Source organism: Daktulosphaira vitifoliae, unplaced genomic scaffold (assembly GCF_025091365.1).
Source record: "Daktulosphaira vitifoliae isolate Bord-2020 unplaced genomic scaffold, ASM2509136v1 Scaffold_4, whole genome shotgun sequence".
In the NCBI taxonomy this organism is placed as follows: domain Eukaryota; kingdom Metazoa; phylum Arthropoda; class Insecta; order Hemiptera; family Phylloxeridae; genus Daktulosphaira; species Daktulosphaira vitifoliae.
The window spans coordinates 1183992-1205283 of NW_026099575.1; the positions used below are offsets into that span (position 1 = coordinate 1183992).

The window sequence follows — 21292 nt, forward strand, 5'->3', positions numbered from 1 at the left end:
ATAATATTTCATTTATATTAATTATAAATATAAATTATTATATATTATTTTTAAAAACATCTTAATTTCGTATGATTTTCATTAAAATAAAAATGAATATTAAAATATTTTAAGCAGGATGCTGACGAATATTTTTTTTAAGAAAGAAAAATTTGGTATTGGCTATAAGTATAATTTTGGGTAGGTGTTATTTTAAAGATTAAAAATTAAAATGTTGTTATTTGTAATTTTAATATCACTAAATTATATTAGTATTGTTCGTGTGTATAATTACACTTTGGTGTTATCATTTACAGTATAAAACTTCAATTGAATTGCCATTTTCTGTCACCACGACATACTAAATAGAGAACTGTAAACTTATAGCAATCACCAGATAACAATTACACCCTGTATGTTAATTTTTTAATTATTTATGCAATTTTTAAAACTGGTGAATTTTTTTACCCTATTAACACACTAATCAAATTATTAAAATTTATATTGCTTTCGTCCCACAATAATATTATAAAATATATACATAAGTACATGTTAATTTCTTTCAAAATGCATGGTTATACTTCAATTATTTTATCTGATTACAAAAATTATTTTAATTTTGTCAACGCGTTTAATTATAAATATTTTTCAATTGATATAACTCAATTAACTAATATTTTGAGGTATTTTATAGAAATTTAATGTAACTTAAACTAAACACATTTTTAATTGTAAATTATCATTTTTATTGCCATTTAAAATGCAATAATAATGATAGTTAAGTAAGTATTATAAAACTTTTGACCCTTTATCTAACAAATTAAATGAAAAAAAAATTATTATATGTACGGGCTTTGCAAAAGATAATATTTTTAATGCATTATAACCCTTTAATTTTATATCATCCTTGATATATTGACAATGAATGGATGTAACATTACTGTATAGTTGTATTTATCTTAGTTTATAAATTAAAATGATAAGTCGACATCTGCTGATTTATTCACTGAAACATTTTTTCGAAGTTTTGATTTCTTTCGTAATATTTAATCTAAAATAAATAATGATTATAAACATTAAACAACAATAGGGATTGGTATCTAAATTATAGAGAATAAATAACAAAATTTACAAATAAAATTCATAATTTTAATGTTTGATTTATTTTTCGTATGTCATTTATTACTTATAATCACTTAGAACTTAAAGACATAAAAGCAACACATATCCTGATAAAAGAAATACCTTTTCAACATCATATGGAAGATAAAATTCAAATTTTAATTTTAAAAATTATATCGATTAGATAAATTTGATGATGAAAATAAGGGGTTATTATTTGAAAATCAAAAATTGATACAAGTTTAAATTACAAAGCATAGTAGCAAAAATGTAATTTTTTGTGTAAAACAACTCAATAAACAATTATTATTATTATTAAAAAAAACCAGTACATGGGGTCGCAGCAAAGTGGTGACGTGGCATAGTTGGATCAAGTAAGTGATATCTGACAGTGATTAAAATCACTACCATAAAAAACGCTTCGATGCAAATCTTTAGATAGTGTTTAATTTTAAAAAATTGGTGGATTATTCCAAAAGCTACATGATCTACTATTTTCTTATTAATATCCTGAATGAAAAAGGGATTATTAAAAAATATTATTTCTCATAAAAAATTGTGTTGATCCATACACTTTTCAATAAGTTATAGTATTATAAAGTTAAAAATGTAAAAAATAAAATCAAGAATTTTCATACGAAAATAGCATTTAATAGCTATTTTCACCACGAAGACAAGTTTAGAAGTCAAATTTTTTTTTCCATAATAAAGTACATTACATTAGCTTTAATTTAAGATATATATAAAAGTGTCAGTATTTCCGGAACACTTTCAAAAGTTAATTTTTTGTGAAAAAGTAGTCATTTTAAATCCCCTCCTATGGGCAGGTAAAGGGTTAAATTTATAAAAAATATATACCAAATGATAGGTAAAGACATCAATCATCTATAAAAAAAAAATTATACTGATATGTTCATTTTTGAAAAAGTTACGGCAGTTTTTAGTAAAAAAATTTCGAAAATTTCGAAAATTAGCGATTTTTAAATTTGTAATTTTTTTGGAGGTTTCCCCCGTTTACGGGAAACGAGGTAAATTTTTTCATTTTTTTTGGGTAATGTCTTCTACTAGATAAGATTTGTGATCTTTTGGCGTTACGTTGAAAGAAATCCGTTTGGTGAGAGCTTAGAAAAAGTGGTAACAGACACAAAAAAAAAAACACATCATAGTAAAACCAATAACTTCTCAGCTTCGCATCGAAGCTAAAAATAAAAAAGGCACAGTATAGACGTGGGATAGTTGGGACAACTATAAATGGTATCTGACAGTGATTTTAATCACTGTCATAACACACTTCTATGCAAAATTATAGATAGTATTTAATTTTAAGAAGTTATATATTAAATATATTTAATAATTTAATACTGTAATTTTTACGGAGAAATAGTAAAAAATTATTAATTAGTATATTTTGTTACTTCTATGGCACGTACAAAAATTAAAGGGTTTGATACAATAATTAAAAAAAAAAAGTTTATTTTACTTATGAATAAATACATTGGTCTACTAGGAACTTTCATTGGAATTAAAAATATACTTTTCTAAATCAACTTTTTGCACTGTTCTCAAATCTGAAACTGGACTTATTCTATCAACTTTATGTTTTAATATTATGACTAATTATTAAAAGAACTGAGAATTATAATACAAAATTTTATTTTAATGGGTACCGTATTTTGAATACGGTACCCATTTTTCACTATGAATACAATTTATAGCTTGACATTGTTTTGTTCATAATATATTATACTACATAATCTTTAATTTATAATATATATAAAAGTGTCAATATTTCCGGAACATTTTCAAATATTAGGTGAATGGTCTAGTTTCTATTCACATGTTTATAGTTTTAACATCCTCAGTATAAAGGAAAATGGTCCAGTCAAAAAAAAAGTATGTCGGATGAAAGCGTTATACAAAAATTATTTATCCTAAAAAATTAGTATTGATCCTTACATGTTTTAAAAAGTTTTAGCAAAATAAGTTAAAAAGTGTAAAATATACAATCAAGAATTTTTCAAAAAAATAGCTATTATTAAATATGGCAGTCATTTTCATCTTTAAGACAAGTCCAAAGGACAAATTATTTTTAAAATTAAAGTATATTACATAAGATTTAATTTAAGATATTTATAAAAATGACAGTATTTTCGAAACATTTTCAAAAGTAAATTTTTTGTGGAAATGTTGCCATTTTGTAACCCCCCCCAGTGGTCAGGTAAAAAGTAAAATGTTTACAAAAATAGATCAAATGATAAGTGAATATCTAAGGTATCTATAAAAAACAAATAATGTTGAATTGTTCATTTTTAAATAAGTTATGACAGTTTTAAGAAAAAAAAAATTGAATAATTTTCGATAATTATCGATTGTTAAAATTGTAATTTTTTGGGGGATTTCCTCATCTACTGGGAACGAAAGATTTTTTTCAATGTCTTCAACTAGATATAATTTGTGAACTTATGACGTATTGTTCATCAAAATCGGTCCAGTGAGATCTGAGAATGAGTGGTAACAGTTACAAAATAAATAAATAAAAAAACACAACATATTAAAATAAATATCTTTTCAGCTTCGCATTGAAGCAAAAATACAACTTTTTTGATTAAAAAAAAATAGAATTTTACAAAATGTTATAATACACAACGATTATAAAAAATGACCAAGCAAAATATCAAGAGGCAACTCCCGCTTTTGCACCCCTTGTGGATAACCATGAATTCAGTATTGTTAAAAAAAATGTTTAAAAGAAATATAAACTGTTTAAAATGTCCGTCCTATAAGACCAATGTTAATTTTGTAATTTTACGTTACAACCCTTTTGTATATAGTAAAAATCTAGACGGGAATAGTATTTTGTTGTACCCAAATAATTATTTTAGAGCCGTTTCCTTTTAAAATTATAATTATGTTAAGAAAATTATTTTTGGTTTTTTTTTAGTTTCATATATTTTTTGATTCAATAGATATTAGTTACTTTTTTAATTTATCCCTTATACCTTACAAAGGTGTCAACTTCAATTTGTTTTATAGCAACACACATATTTGACTAGTTTATAAAATAACACATGATCTAATTAAGACAATTACTAATCAATAACAACTACTAAAATAGTACTTTAGAAGTCATTAAATTTTTAAATAATAACACAGAGTAATATTATATTAAATATAACATAATTTACACCTTCCTCCTATTCTATATTTAAAAATAGTTGTAACTTTCGAAAAATAAAAATACGGGATGAATTAAAAATGTATTTAATAGTTGATAAATCAAAAAACATATCAAATTAAAAAATACCAAAATTAATTTGTTTACCATACTTATTATTTTAAGAGAAATAGAGTAGTTAATAGAATATAGAAATAGTATGTTATAGTAGAATAGAAATAGAATTTAAAAATAACCACTCTATAATACATACATGGATCAAAAAAACGTTAGAAATATACACTTTTAAAAATTTGATCATATATTATGATACACGCAATGAAATATTTATTTGCATTTTTGTGATAATGGAGATTAAGCTATTAAACAGTGCCTTCCTTCTAACTCTGATAGGATAAAAATCATCCTGAATATTTTTTTTATTTCTTAGTGTTTTATATAAAAGGTTTTACAATTCACAGATTTAATAGTAAAAAATGTGTTCATATTCACGTTAAATACACATTTATACATGTTCAAAAATGTATATTTTAGCATATAGTTGATGAGTTAAACAAAGACCCAATTTCAAATCTATCTAAAGAGGGGTGTGAAATTTGTTCACCAAACCGAGCTCAATAACTATGTAACTGATTTAGATAATAATTCAATATCACAAAAAATGTCATTCTTCGCATTGGCAAAATTAAAAAGTATGGGAAACTACTTATTCATAGACAAAAGTAATAAAATAGTAAAGATGTAACTTTCTTTTTTTTTTGAAAAGGATAACTAACATAATTAAAAATTGTCCACTTTTATTTAAACCCCCTGGAAAAAATCATAGTTAATCCACTAATAATTAAATAATTGTTTTTTATGAGACAAAGAAATTACATAAATATTTTATTTCTTAATGATCAAAGTTGAAATAAATTTATTTATAAAATTACCTGGTTAGAAAATATTTCAATGAATTGGAGATTTCACGATGTGGTTTGGCGATACATAATGATAACCTGGTATTGCAAGTCCAGCTGTTTCCATAGATATCCTAAACAAACAATTGTCTTAAATTTTGATTACAAAAATGATAACAAAAACAAAGATAAACTAACCTTTACATATTATTTTCCTAATATAATTTTTTTGAGCTGATTTATAACATAAATTCACACAAGTTAAAGAACCACTGGTTTTGCATGCAACCTAAGATCAAATTATCAAAGGCAAAACTAGAATAAATAGGAAGGCAGTTTACCTTTTCAATAAAAAATCTTAAGTTGGGTAAATTATATTTTCTTATTTTCATTCAAACAAATATGATTTTGTGATGACTATTAAAAGAAAAAGTCATGCAACACTTACATTAAATTACAATTCACAAATTGACTTTATTGTCCTTTTATTAAAAAAAAATATGTTTTCGAGCTATTGAATTTGAGTATAATATTGCAAAATACTACTAAACATAACCAAAACAAGAATCTTCAAAAAAAATTTGAACAAATCAATGTAATATGCACAGATATCAATTTTATAAATATATTTTATTTTCGTAACATGCGTGTCTAAATTATAAGTTTGATTACAAGAGTTTTAAATCAATAAGTTTTATTTTAGTTTAAGAATCAGTTAATAACAAATATTTAATAAAACTATAATTTATTATTTTAACAATGATAACAATTGAAGTTGAAAACTAAAAGAAATTAATATTAGTGTTTCATTTTTAAATATAAAAGATAATGGCGGTAACTATATTTATTAGCCTACCGTAGGGTATTCAGAAACCTATAAGAGGATTTTGTTAACATTCCTTAAAAATAATTTATACCCCTTTTTTTTTGAACTGCCAAACAATAAAATTATTTTGAAAATGTTATGGCATATCGAATTTTTCTCTATTCGTTCACCAGTGGCATACACAAATATTTTCAAGAGAACTGTCACATATAATGATTTAATCGCCTCTTTTTGCACATTATCTGATAACATGATTCTCTCCTAGTTTAATCAAATATAGTAGATAATAATGATAATTATAGTATTCTAATTAATGTCAAAGTGAAGCCGGGATTAAAATTTTGTTCGTTTAATATTTAAATATACTATAAAGTTATTTAACTTGCATATTTGAGTTTAATATTTTATTCAACATTATTCAACAAAAACGTTTTATTATTTTGTGTTTTAAGTTTTTAATATTAAAATTGTTTTAATAAATATTATTGGAAATTAAAATACAGTTTAAAGATTTTTTTTTGTTTATTACATTTATATAAAAAGCATTAAGTCGATTAGTTTGTACAAAACTTCCCACCAAATTAAGATTTTTGTCTCTGTAAACAATTTAATAAATATATTTATATATAGTATACATTTTAATGGTTTCTAACTTTTTTTGGTGATTATTTATTATTTAGAGATTTTTTTTAGAGAGCCTACATTAAATTTTACTGGAACCACGAGTTTGTTAATAGATGTTTATATACCAAGAGCATTCTGAAATGTCTTTTAAATGAACATTTCAAAAATTATCTTACGTCGATTATTGAAAAAGCTAAGTTCATTAAAGTTTAGTGTAAAAATATGTTTTTCAAATAAATTTTTCAAATTTATAAAGTTAATTTTTCTTAATCATCGTATAATAATTAGAAAATATAAATTAAAAACAGAATAAATGTTTAAAAAAATACTTGTAATACCTGTTTAAAGGGGCGTGACATCCCTAATAAGCCACTGCCATTTAGCCTTCTGATTTTGGGGTTTACGCTGTGGCACATATTTTGAGTATCTATAGTCTGCTATAGATTAAATTATATACTTTTCTGTTATTTTTATTTTAATATTAACTATAAATCATTAAAAATATATTTTTAAGTTAAATAATATTTGAATTTACATAATAATTCCAAATTAATTAATTTAATTCAATAAAATTATTTTCAAATAAAAATACATAAAAGTATTGGCGTCAAATGTATATATATAAATATTTAACTAATTTATAAAATAAAAAATTTATAAATTAACAAAGAATAACTTGTAATACATATAAATAATTGAAATTTAAATTAATTTTATATAAGTATAAGTATGTTAAAATACTTATACTTATATAATATAACAATATTACTAGACAATTCGACAGTCTGTTAAATAAGGCACTTAAAGATGTTGTAATTCTAAGTTTAAACAATTATTTTTAAATATATTTTTTAATATTATATTATTATTTACATGTATACGCTAAAAAAATATAGATTCTAAAAAATATATCAAGGAGAGAAATATGTAATAGGTAACTTATTTAAATTCTTAAGAGATTTTATTAAGTTATATTAATCAAAAATTAGAAAATAATTTATTTTCTGAACATTAAATATGAAATATAATAGCATATTTAAAATGGCTGTGATATAACAACGATAAAACTTAATTTGTTAACTTTTCAAAACTGAAATTACAAAATTATTAATATATAAAAATGTATGCTATTAAATAAATATTTAACAATATAAGTAATCACATGTAATTGTTATATAATAAACCTCTAAATTTATTCTAAATATAAAAAAAATACTGAAGTATTTATAATTGATTCAATTTTTTCGCAACATTTATATCTTTTTTTTAAAATTAAATTCAACATTATATTGACGGACTAGCACACAAAAAACGTAAGTGATATTTTTTATAGCCAGCTATCTAAATCCGCTTATGCATAAATATAAAAATATGGTATACATGCATAGATGCAACTAAAACAAAAATTTTTAAGAAAGGGATAAATTAATTTGTCTACACCCTAAAAATTATTTTTTTAAATAATAAAAATAATCATCTAATTTTTTTATGGACACAATTTTTTGATAGGGTAGTTGCGCCTAGATAAACATGACTACTCATTATTCCGATTTTATAGGAAGTAATAACTAACAAAACATAACTAATAATGATTGAAGGTATAAATACAAAAGGGATCCAAGAAAAAGTTTAGCAACCCCAATTTTCTTTATTATGCATTTCTTTGAAGGCTATAAACAAAACAAAATATTAGAATTTTGGTTGGAATTCACACTGATTTTAGCATCCTTAAATTTAGATTGAATTTGAGCCATTGACAATGTTATTTTTATGTGCAACTGTCTCATTATAAGATTTATTGATATAAGTAAGTAGTCCGGTTTTTATTTTGAAAAAAGGTTCAAAAAAAAATATCGTCTATATGCTATTAAGTTTAAACTCTTAATTATAATGTAATTAAGAATATTTCGGGGGCTAGATCTCGTGGATCCCCCTGGTAACGTACAAATAAAATATTTAAAATTAATTTTATTTTTGTTGATCCCATTGTCAGTAAGGTGCAAATTTGATTCGGTCTGGTTTATGTTTGGCGACCGTCGGTTGTGGCGATAGCAATGTAGCAGCTACATTAGGATTATGATGGAAATGGTGCTGGACGGGTATTTCGGCCACAGTCATAAACTGATGATGATAGGTCGGCATCGTGTGGCTAGTAACAACTGATGATATTGGATTATTGGTAGTCTGGGTTGTTGTAGAAGTGGTTGCGGTAGAAGTTGCAAGCATATGAATGGGATACGAATACTGTTGCGAAGACAACACTAGTTGTTGCTGTTGGATTTCTGATTGTAATATTGAATTTCGCTGTATATCCAAGCTGTCAAGCCGGAATGGGTTGATAAATAAAACATAAATAATTTTATAAAGGAAAAACAGTAATTGAAATCATTAAGTATGAATTATTTTGCATTAGAAATATTAATATTAAGGAAGGTATTTTAACATACAAGTTGAAATTAATTAATTGAAATGTGCAAGGTAAAATTATTAACAGGTTACATAACAAAATAAAATCCAAATCTGAGTATAAATGATAGAATCATGACACATTTATGTTGTCAGTATTAAGAAAATAATTTACATATCAATACTCATTATTTTTTTTAAATTATAGAGGAACTCAACAAAAATACATTGTAAAAAAAAATTTTAGTGTAGGATGAATTGGGATAGATATAAACAAATAATGTAACAGTTCATAATTGTCCATTATAGCTTTAAAAATATTTAGCAAATATTACCAGAAAGACGCCCCAACGACGTGACACTTCACAGCTACTCGCGCTGCTTTGAATTTATTTATCTAATTTGATATGTTAATATATATTTTATTTCACAACAAATGAAGTTACATAACGTTTTAATAAAATTAAGATTTAACTAATAGTATACCCAGGATTTTTGAAATAGTAGAGGTTAATACCTATACTAGAACCTCAAGATATATTACTGGTTGGGTTTATATATTACTTAAAATATGAATAATAAAATGGCCATATTTTAGTCTACTTTTGTATGTGTTAAAAGATTCTTAATTTAGTTATTTTAAACATTAACTGACTGAACATTTAGTTATGGTGTTTATAGAAATATTGTTTATTTCTAATTTTTCATTTTGAAATTTTGAGCGGGAACGCATGTAACGTTACATAAATTAGGTATATCAAGATCAGAATCATTAAGTCCGTTAAAAATGTAAAAAAGATAGATATTTTATAATTTTATACAATATTTTAAATTTGAAAGTTTGATTTATTTTTTAATATTGTTTTTTTTTCTTCATATTTAGTAAATTCTTATGTTTCAATCTCGATTATTTTTGTTGATGAAAAATATATTTTCAGTGACTTATTTAGACAGAGGAACACAGGTCAAATGTTTCCTTCAGTGGTGGATTTAGGGGTAGGGTGCAAGAGGTGCGCGCCCTTTTCTTAAATTATTACAGCTTATAACACAAAAAAAAAAGCCTTTTGAATGACAAGATTGGCAATAAAAATTAATTTTGAGCTCTATAAATGTCTTGTACTCATAGAACATTTCTGGGTCTTCCATTGACAAATTTATACTATCAAGAATATTTTGGTTGGTCTCTTTCTTTTATTTTAAAATCAAGTAAATGATTAACAAAAACGTCAGTAAAAATTTTACAAAGAAAGGTATTGAAATTTTTTAATATCCTCATTAATGATATTTAAATATGCCTCTGCATATTTATAAATGTTTAAAATAAATATTTTTTGATCCATCCAGTTTTAATATTTGGAATATTAAAATTATTATAACGAGTAACACGAAAGTCTTATGACAGATTTTATGCTATGATGTTATTTATGTTTCCATATACGCATATATATTTTTTATTAATGTTTCTATTGGAATTTTGACTGACCCCAAAGATAGTTTTCAGAAAACATTAGGCGTTTGCCGAATAATGTGAGATGCCTCTTACATTGATATCGAACCTTTGAAAATTTTATGAAATATTGTTAAGCCTAACAAATGTTAGTCTCTTTGAAGTTTATCAGATGTATAATTTTGAATTTATATTTAGTTTCTTGTTTATAATAATTAAAAATGTTTTTTTGTCAGTTTTTTATTTTATTAGGAAGTGATTACTTTTTTGTTTAATTTTAGGTTCCTTACTTTTGCTTTATTCCTTTATGAATGATATATTTTTGTGACAAGAGATTGATTGATCTTTGAAAATGTTAAAAATTCTTTTGAGGATAATTTTTGAATAAGAAAAACATATTCTTACGTATCTTGAATATTTATGATAATGATTAAGCAAAACCAGACTAAAATGTTTTCGATAGTAAAGTGGAAATGTTATTTCACATGATATTTCATTACATCGCTTTTTACTTCCAAGTACCATTGGTGTACAATTCAAATTTGTCTCAAGATTTTATGAGGCACTAATTATTTGTCTCCTTTATTCATCGCAATTTGATAAAACTATTATTATAATTATAAATTATTATTAACAGTTTATGTGTGTATGCTATTTGCGTAAATATCATTCATTCATTGATATAAGGCGGCAATTTAGTCATTATTTAGTTCAAAATCTTTTTTTAGTTAACTTTTTTCAATATTTGAAATACCTTATTATGTCTCCAAGAGGGAAATTGTTTTTCTTCTCTCGAAAAATTTCAAATTATACCACTAAATTATTTGTGTTTCGTCAAAAGATTTTACATTTTATAATTAATAAATATTAAATTACAGTCAAAATATGTATAAATGTTTCTTCGATCTTAATTAAAGTATAAGTAAATAAAATAGTATAAAATACAAAAAAAAATTTAAAAATTATGTGTTTTAAAAATATTATTTTATGAAAACTACAATTCATGCTGCGTTTATTATTTATCCAAAACAGTTTTACAAGAGTTATGTCGTAACAACAAAATGTATGACCATGCTATAAACTAGAATAACAATACACTTAACACGAATAACACTTACCTCATGTTAATCAAGTATTGGGCTAATGCTACAGAATCGGGGTTTCCAGATATAGTGATGGTTCGGTCGCTGCTGGTGCTTCCTTCGCGATCTTCACAATTTGATATACGTATCATAGCTCCACTAATTTGTCTAAAATATTATATATTTTTAAAGCCATTTTCATATAACACTTGGTATTGATTAATTAAGTCAATAAATAATACGCAATTAACCAGTGAGGATCGTAGTATACAACAATATATTAAAAATTTAATTATTAAAATCAGAAAAAAGAGAAAATATTAATATGTATCAGGTACAAGGTTGGCGTTTTCTTACAGGAGTATTTGTTAATATTAAAAACTTAGTAAAAATTATAAAATATATTTACATATTTTTTATGTAAAAAAAAAATAACGATTACCAAAGAAATTAAAAATAGACATGTTATAAAGAAGATTATAAAAAGTATAATTTGATAGTAAAATCTCCATTTAATCTTTTATAGTTAAATTTTTAGCATATTATAAAATTTGTAATAAAATGTGAATTTTTTCGTTTTTAATTTACGGTATTAATTGTTATTTTATGTGGATCAAAAAAAAGATAGAGGTAATATAAAATGTAGACACTAATGTTATTTATACGTTTGGGAGTTTTTCTATGAACATTTTACCTAATTTCAGCTATTTTAGTTCCGCCTTTCCCAATAATACAACCGATGAGATCATTTGGTACTGTCATCTCATGTGTTTGATGATTTCCACCAGACCTACTGTTTAGATTATTTCCTGTGCCATTAGATCGCAATTGACTTCCAGCTAAAGCTGCTAAAGCTAGAAAAGAAAGTAGTTTCTACTTGTTTTCTTATTTTAATAATTGTGCTACTTAGCTACAACTTGAAATTGTACCTGCGGGATTGAATGAATTGGCAGGACCACCCAAAGTGCCTAATCCTAAAGCTGCAAGACCGGCTAATGGATTACTTGTTAACTTACCCAACTAAAAATATATAGAAATCTATTTAACGTAATTTTTCAAGAATAGTGAATTGCCAATATTAGATATTAAATATTAGATAAAAGTTATTTACATAAAACGATTCTACGTACTTGTGACGGACCGAAAGCATTTTTAAGTAATGGATAATCCAAAGGATCAATTAAACCGAGACTAGCCGCAGCTCCTGGTGTCGGTGGAACCATTAACATTGGTGTGTTGAATGGTCCCCCACCTACCATCATAGTACCTACATCACAACCTGCGGCTGAACCTGCACTGGCTAACGTAAATGCTTGTCCGCCTGCTAAAATGACTGGAGCTCCGATTTGAGGTTTAGCTCGGTATGGAATTGTTACGCCCTTCGGCGGAGACTAAAAAAATGAATTTATAATTAAATTACTAATATTGTATTCTAATATGATTTAGTTTGACATGAAATTAGATAACATTAAAAGCTCAATAAATTAACGAGTATAAATTAAGTAAAATTTTTAACGATAATGAGTTAATGTACAATAAAAATAGCTAACTAAGTGGTTTTCTATTTATAAGCTATATATTTAATCTTAAAAGTCCACCATTTTATAATATTTTAATATTTTGGATTATTCCTAGACCAATAAAATGTTTAAAATTAATTCTCTATAAATTTCTCAAGGCTGAACTTATTTATTTTGTGATCTTTAATATAAAATATTATTGATGTATTATTATATTAGTCTCACTTCAATCATTACTGCGCATATATGAAAAATACACTGAGTTATTGAGTCTCTTGTACCAGTAAGTGTGACAGCTCGTTCTGTAGATTGTGGCAAAACATCTGAGGCAACTTGTATCTGAGCTCCAGTTGCTTCTCGGATTTCTTTTATCTTATTACCACCTTTTCCGATTAAAGAACCGCACTGAGATGCCGGAACTATTAACCTTAGAGTCATACCACACTTTCCTATAATACTGGAACTGGTTTTTCCATTTTGCATTTCAATAAACTAAAAATTATTAATAATCTATTAATGTAGTTATATACATAAGTTGAATAGTCATAGGGCACCCCAATTTTAATGCTTTATAACAAAGTATCATAAAACGCTAATCAATGCTTAAAAAATAAACTATAATATAAAAATAATAATTATAAAAAACAAAACTACTGTCTTATAAACCAATCTTAGAGAGGGTGTGTTATTGATTACCACTAGTGACTAATAATACTAATGATAAACTAAGGATTGTACCATTGAAAAAAATCTCCAAGATCAGCATATTAAGTTCTGAACAAAATCGCCGAAAACTAATTTGTTTATATCTATATAATTTACATAGTATCTTAATGACTATGATCGGATTTTGCGATTAATATTTTGATAAAAATTTACAATGAGCTGTGTTGAATGAATAGTTTGAAACTTTTTAATCCCTGCACAAACCTTAAAATTATAAATTAATTAAATTGGTCATAAAAGCATACTTTTTGTTTGTATAAGTTCGAACAAAATTTTGCTCAGTTAAGACTTGATAAAAATTACGTAATTTTTTCTAGATTTTCATTTAATGACTTAGTTTTTTTTATTAGGAAGACAAAAATATATACAAACTAATTCGTTAATCAGAATCTACTCAATTAATTACAAAACTAAAGTAATTTAAGGAATATTTTTTTGGTTTGTTTTAAACAAACCAATAATATATTTCAAAAACAAATTTGTTCATTAGTAGAAAATTTCGTTATAATTGATTAAATAATTTATTCTATTGAACAATTAGTAGATGTTTTTGAAAAATGTGAAGCCACTGAGTGACTCACGGGTTCTTAAGGAAAAAAAAATGTGTTCTATTAAAATGATAAAAATGTCGTAAAAGCAGATGAAAAATTGGGCATGACCTTTAGTTGAGATATAGCACACTTAAAACAAAAAAATTTACATAAGATAGAGATCAAAATAATTTTAAATTATTAAGTAATATTTCTTTGAACTAAAAAAAAAATAAAAAGCACCAAAATTGGCAAGAAGATGAATTTCAATTTTGTTAACATGTTAACGCGTGTTGATTTATTAAAGGAATAGTTCATTAGGTGGATATATATTTATTTTATAATTGAATCAAAGTCGTTACTGAATATTTAAATATACTGATTAATGTATTTATTTTACATTTTACTTGATTCATTGTTCAATGATTACGAAATTTTTGTGACACCACTTAATAGAAAATTTTGGCAACGTTTTTATGAACTTCATTCACGGCTAACTACTAGTGCTTTTGTAGCGAATTTTAACCAATATAACAGTGTGATTCTAATGCTATCTAACAGATACTTACTGGTGGGATTCAAAAAAACGTTGCCGAAATTTCTTATTACAAAATCTATCAATTTGTATTATTACTTTGTATGTATTTAGTAAAAAATATATACTACTATTAATTATGTTGACTAAATATAATTACACAATATTGATTTTATAATAAAGACACTAGTCAATAAATATAATAGTTATGTATCAGTAATTTGTGGAAATATATTATTTTATCTAGGAAACACCACTAAGGCCAAATTTATCGAAACATTAAATTTCCTTTAAAATTAATTTTAGAGTTAACATAAACTAATTTTAAGCTTTTACCTCTTCAACTTTAGTGCATATTAATGAAAAAGCTTTATAAATAGCTTCGGTTGAACCAGATATCGTCACAATTCGCTCAGGACAAGAGCCGTCAGATATGTTGATTTTTGCTCCAGACTAATAACAATTGAAATAATAAGTATTGTAAAAATCAATATCTTGAATTAAAAATTTGAATTTTATATTTAATCAGATGACTTTTGGCTATATATGCACATTGACACTTATTTTTAGTTAGTACCCAAGTTCATTTTTATCTAAATTTGTAACAAAGTCTATAACTCATAAATTTGTTTATAATTGCACTGTTTCAAAAAAATTTAGTGAATTTTGAAAGTTAATTATAAAAATTGTTAAAACCTAGCCCATCTTTTAACCTCAGAAAATTTAAAAATTCCCAAGTAAAAACAAACAATTTTTAAACATTTTTTTCAAATCTATGCTATTAGAGGAAATCCCTTTAAATATTATGAATGACTTTATAAGACAATATTTAAATATATTTAAGATATTTATATGAAGATCTTTCCAATACTATAACAATGGAAAAAAGTTAAAAGTATAAAAAAATATGTTGCACAGTGGGGTCGCGGCACACTGTGAGCGTGGCATAGTTGAGATTAGTATAGATGATATCTGACAGTGATTAAAATCACTATCTTAAGAAACGCTTCGATGCAAATCTGTAGATAATGTTTAATTTTAAGAAATTGGTGAATAATTCAAAAGCAAAATTCTAACTCAAAAATAATTAAGGAAAAATTGCAAAAACTAATTGCTACAGGCAATGATTTTTACTAAATCGGCAAATGTTCGTCGCATTCGTTTTTTGATAAAATTGCCAATTTAAGCTGATTCGAATGTTAAAATTAATTTTAAATAAGTTTAACTTTATATTCTATGTCAATTAGTTTTATATAATATTCATGAAAATCAGTGTATCTCATATAAAGTATATTAAAACAAATTAAAATACAATACCAAGAATTTTAACACAAAAATAGCATATTTTTGAATATGATAATAACTATGTTCACTATATATCGAAATTTTTTTCTTCGTAGTATAGAATATTACATAAGATTTAATTTAAGATTAAATAAAAGTGTCAATATTTTCGGAATATTTTCAAATCTTGAATTAAATTAAAAATGTCGAAATTTACCAATTTTAAAAATTGTCAATTTTGAGGGTAATGAATTTAACTAAATACAATTTGTAATCATTTGACGTATCGTAGAGAAAAATCGGTCCAGTGAAAGCTGAGAAAAAGTAGTGACAGACGCAAAAAAAAAAATGAAAAAAAATTAATAAACATATCATGATAAAATTAATATCTTCTCAGCTTCGCCTCGAAGCAAAAATGTATTCTTTTTATTTTAAAAGTAAGTTTTTAATTTCACGTACAATGGCCGAAAATATTTTGTCTTATTATATTGGTTTTTTTTTATGACACATTAATTGTAGATTATGGGGGTGTAGAAACGTATATTATAGTGCATGGAGTCCCGGATGCCAACAAGATTTTCTAATTGTTGGTATCTGGTGTTAGTAAGCTGTAATACCCGTCTGGTCCATTGCCCTAGTCAAAAACCATCTTTAACTCTCTAACTTGTGAAAGAGGGCCATCACCTTCTGTAGCATGTTAAGTTCGGGAGTTAGAAGCATGTAAAGTCATTTATTAATTGTACATTTAAGAATATATGTTCAATTCACACTTAATACTCACCTCTTCCCTAAAACGTTTGACGATCTCACCTTTTTTCCCAATTATACTGCCTACTTCCTAAAAATATGCAATATTATATTAATTTAACGTAGTTAATCACTGTGCAGAATATAATATAAGTTTACTCCAAAGGGTATTTATAATTTTTTATGATGGTGAAATGTTTCATTAAATTTATTAAAAAACAACAAGCCAGTACAGGGGGGTCGTGGCACAGTGGTGACGCGGCATAGTTGGATCAAGTATAATGATATCTGACAGTGATTAAAATCACTATCAAAAAAAAAAAAAAACGCTTCGATGCAAATCTTTAGATAGTGTTTAATTTTAAAAAATTGGTGGATTATTCCAAAAGCTACATGATCTGCTATTTCCTTATTAATATTTTGAATGAAAAAGGAATTATTAAAAAATGTTATTTCTCATAAAAAAATTGTGTTGATCCATACACTTTTCAATAAGTTAAAGCATTATAAAGTTAAAAATGTAAAAAATAAAATCAAGAATTTTCAAACGAAAATAGCATTTAATAGCTATTTTCACCACGAAGACAAGTTTATAAGTCAAATTTTTTTTTCCATAATAAAGTACATTACATTAGCTTTAATTTAAGATATATATAAAAGTTTCAGTATTTCCGGAACACTTTCAAAAGTTAATTTTTTGTGAAACAGAAGTCATTTTAAATCCCCTCCTGTGGGCAGGTTAGGTGTTAAATTTATAAAAAAAAAATATGCCAAATGATAGGTAAGGACATCAAGCATCTATAAAAAAAAATTATACTGATATGTTCATTTTTGAAAAAGATACGGCAGTTTTTAGTAAAAAAAATTGAAAAAATTAGCGATTTTTAAATTTGTAATTTTTTTGGAGGTTTCCCTCATTTACGGGGAACGAGGTAAATTTTTTCAATTTTTGAGGGTAATATCTTCGACTAGATACGATTTGTGATCTTTTGACGTATCATTGAAAGAAATCGGTTCAGTGAGAGCTGAGAAAAAGTGGTAACAGACACAAAAAAAAAAAAACAAAAATCATAGTAAAATTAATACTTTCTCAGCTTCGCATCGAAGCTAAAATATGTAGTATTTTCCATTTGTTAAAATCTTATTACTAAAAGCGAAAACTTAAAAGTAGTTTATAATATTTCAGACTTATTTTCCAATAAAATTTTGTAAACAAAAAAAAAAAGTATTTATTAATTAAATAAATATTTACTTATATTTGTTAAGGGTAAATATAAATTAGTCTAATTTACTTCAATTAAATCACTATAAATTTTACTATACATATGATCATTATTTTGTAGTAATGCTTTAATTTCAAAAATAGTTGTTTAATGAAGTATATATAATTAATAAATTATGAATACTTATGAAATTACCAGTTTTCTTAATTTGTTTAGTATTTTATTATTTAAATGAAAATAAAAATTTTATTTTCATTTCACTGTAAGCTTTTTAAGAAATTAGACGTGTTTTATGTTTTGCTCTTTTTTCTTTGGTACGATGTTGATGTACAATAAGTGTAATACACCAGACTCCGTTAACGGTAGTATTGTATGTACAGAATATAATTTTATATTTAATACTGTACAATAATTGTACTGTAAATAAATTTAATTAAATCTTGGATTTGTAGCTATTGTGATTTTGTTTATATTCAAAAATCTAGTAAGAAGAAATTAGTTACTATTATGGAAGTTTATAAAAATCCATGGAATCTAAACCTAATAATGTTTCTAAACATTAGCTTAATTAACCGAAGAGAATAAAATATTAAAATCTAGACAGTTAGTAGTTGAAAATGATCAAACATTGCCAACTTAAACAAAAATATTTTTTCTGAACTTTTTGAACGTCAATCTCGATTTTGAAACATTTAAATTTTTAATGCTGGTGTTAATCTTAATATAAATTATTTAAGATCCTATGTTAATTCTATTTTTAATTCCGTTGAAATTTATATAAAGCCTATAAAAGTACAACACCTAGATAAATATTCTAGCAAACCATTATCAATTGTTTATGACAGATTTTCTACCGAGAAAACTTTTACAATAATTGGTGGGTATATTTTCTGGTATTTAATAGAAGATACGTTCTAAGTAAGAAAGTGATATTTTCATTTTTATAATGCATGCTGATTCGTTTATTCCAACCCATCTTCCAATTACTTACAAGATGAAAATAATAGTACTTTTTAGTACCTTGTTATGGTGTCAAATTTTTATTTTTAATGATAACATACATAATTAACTAGTTTATAAAATATGAAATAATCAAATAAAGTAAATTCCTGATTCAATTTTTTATTTAGTATTTCTGAAATTATTACTATTTTAAAATACAGACTTTAGGTAAGGTTATGATTATTTTCATGTTATTAACATTCTTATATCTAGAGAGGAGAGGCCGATGTATATAAGTAATATATATATATTACTTTCTTTTGTATAAAATAGAGAGTAAAATATTACAATATTATATTTTATTATAAAAATCAAACTTTGGAATCATTTTTTCACAGTTTATAATTATGTAGATTAAATTTTAAATTTTGTCTAATTGTTGCGTATGTTATTAAAGTACACTTATTTTATATTGATTATAGAAAAATTAAAACTACTAGGTGAGTTTATAGACAAGACAAACCTTACAAGGTTTCTATTATGTAAGAGTAATAAGTTATAATCAATACTAAATATCAAACATTGTGTAAGGTTTCTTATAATAGTTAAAGGATGAAGAAAACAAAAAATAATTATTAACAAAAATTAATAAAAACATGTTGTATGTCTTTTTATCGCAGCTCGTATATTCGTAGCTTAATTCCAAAAGCTGATATGGCAAAAAGTTGGGATTTGATTTTTTTTATAGTGTACAAGGTGTCCACTAGGTTTTAATATCTTTAATAACTTTTGACCTAGTAAATGTTTTGTGTTATTTATTTTAATTTTTATAGTTTTTGTTTATACATATATATTTTATATGTTAATATACATATATATATTTTTAATAATAAAAAATTAAGATAATTTTTTTGTGTTTTCATTATTTTGAAATCTCAAAATAACCAAATTTTAGCTCTTTTTTATATATATAACTATGATTGAGCGATATGAACTTTAGGATAAGGATTTTTTGAGTTACAAATCTTTTAATACATATCTACTTTATGTAGGTATATTGTCTTATAAGTAATTTTTATCGTAGTCCGATACTATAAAAATTTAAAAAAAAAATGTTTTAAATTAAAATTATATTAAAAATATTAATGTAAAACTAAACAATAATTAACTCAAAAAGCCACAAGATAATTACTAAGTAATCGTGGATACATATTTCCGTATATTACGTATATATTCATGGTCGATAACTATGTATTATAGAAACTATTTAAGTCCAGAACTTTCCATTATAGCCCTTTGAGTCAAAATTAAGTTATTTTTTTTTATTTTTTGTATTATATCGAAGTGTTATCATTTGTTTGGCCATTTCAATTACATCGCGACACGTTTATGGTAGCTTAAAAGAAGTTTATTATTATTTTCTAGTAGTTTTGCATTTTGAAATTAAGTCGTTTCTTAAATAAGTGATTCAAATATTGGTGATGGAGTTATTATTAATAGATTGGAGGATTACACTTGTGTTTTTCCTTGTATCTAAATTTATTAATAACTAGGGTTATTTGAATATATTTTTTTCTATTTATAAACAACTTATGTTAACTTATATTAAGATAATAATTCTCATATTTTACCTTTCCTTGCATGATAAGTCGAAGTGTGAGGTTAATATTAGAATCATCTTTTGATTTGGCGTCCATTTGGTCCTTTTGTTAAAATCCCTGTATTTCTATATTAGTTACTGTAATATAAAACATAATTATATAGNTGGTTATATTAGTTACTGTAATATAAAACATAATTATATAGCAATATATTCAAAAAGTATTATATACAAAATGAATAATATCATTTAACTAGATTAATATTAAATTTAAAAGTATTTCGATAATAACAGTTTCAGATTAGCGTTCAAAGATTTTCAGTAACACAGTAATACAGGTAACCAAATTTCTGAACTATAAATTTTTTATCACATTCACAAAAGCTGCCAGTCATGTAAACATTTTTTAGTTGAAAACTGATATTTGATCAACTTGTATAAACAATTTGAAATTATCAACATACAAAATTTTAAACATGATATATATTTCTAACTGACCTTAAATAATTTTTCAATAATAATTAATCCAAGACTTCATTTTCGAAAATGCAATTTAAAATAATAGTTTACAAGTAATGAAAATATTAACTGTATCACAATATTCATAACTCGTTAAATACAAAAT

The 21292-nt window shown here is 24.3% G+C and overlaps 1 protein-coding gene across 3 annotated transcripts in view; it reads right to left on the reverse strand.

The window, feature by feature from the left end:
• Window positions 1–926: 926 nt before the first annotated feature.
• LOC126904029 (poly(rC)-binding protein 3) overlaps window positions 927–21292 on the reverse strand; it is a 33473-nt gene continuing 13107 nt past the window's right edge. The window contains exons 3-12 of one of the 3 annotated variants that reach the window (XM_050682664.1): window positions 20699–20805; window positions 16937–16993; window positions 15208–15324; window positions 13306–13572; window positions 12691–12951; window positions 12490–12580; window positions 12255–12414; window positions 11597–11728; window positions 5209–5309; window positions 927–1030 (exon numbers count right to left, since the gene is read on the reverse strand). In XM_050682664.1, coding sequence (XP_050538621.1) covers window positions 5225–5309; window positions 11597–11728; window positions 12255–12414; window positions 12490–12580; window positions 12691–12951; window positions 13306–13572; window positions 15208–15324; window positions 16937–16993; window positions 20699–20764 — 1236 coding nt within the window. In that variant the 5' untranslated portion in view covers window positions 20765–20805 and the 3' untranslated portion in view covers window positions 927–1030; window positions 5209–5224. Of the gene's footprint in view, window positions 1031–5208; window positions 5310–5397; window positions 5465–7806; window positions 8943–11596; window positions 11729–12254; window positions 12415–12489; window positions 12581–12690; window positions 12952–13305; window positions 13573–15207; window positions 15325–16936; window positions 16994–20698; window positions 20806–21292 lie in introns of those variants that run through there. The other 2 variants (XM_050682665.1, XM_050682663.1) reach the window with 2 other exon arrangements.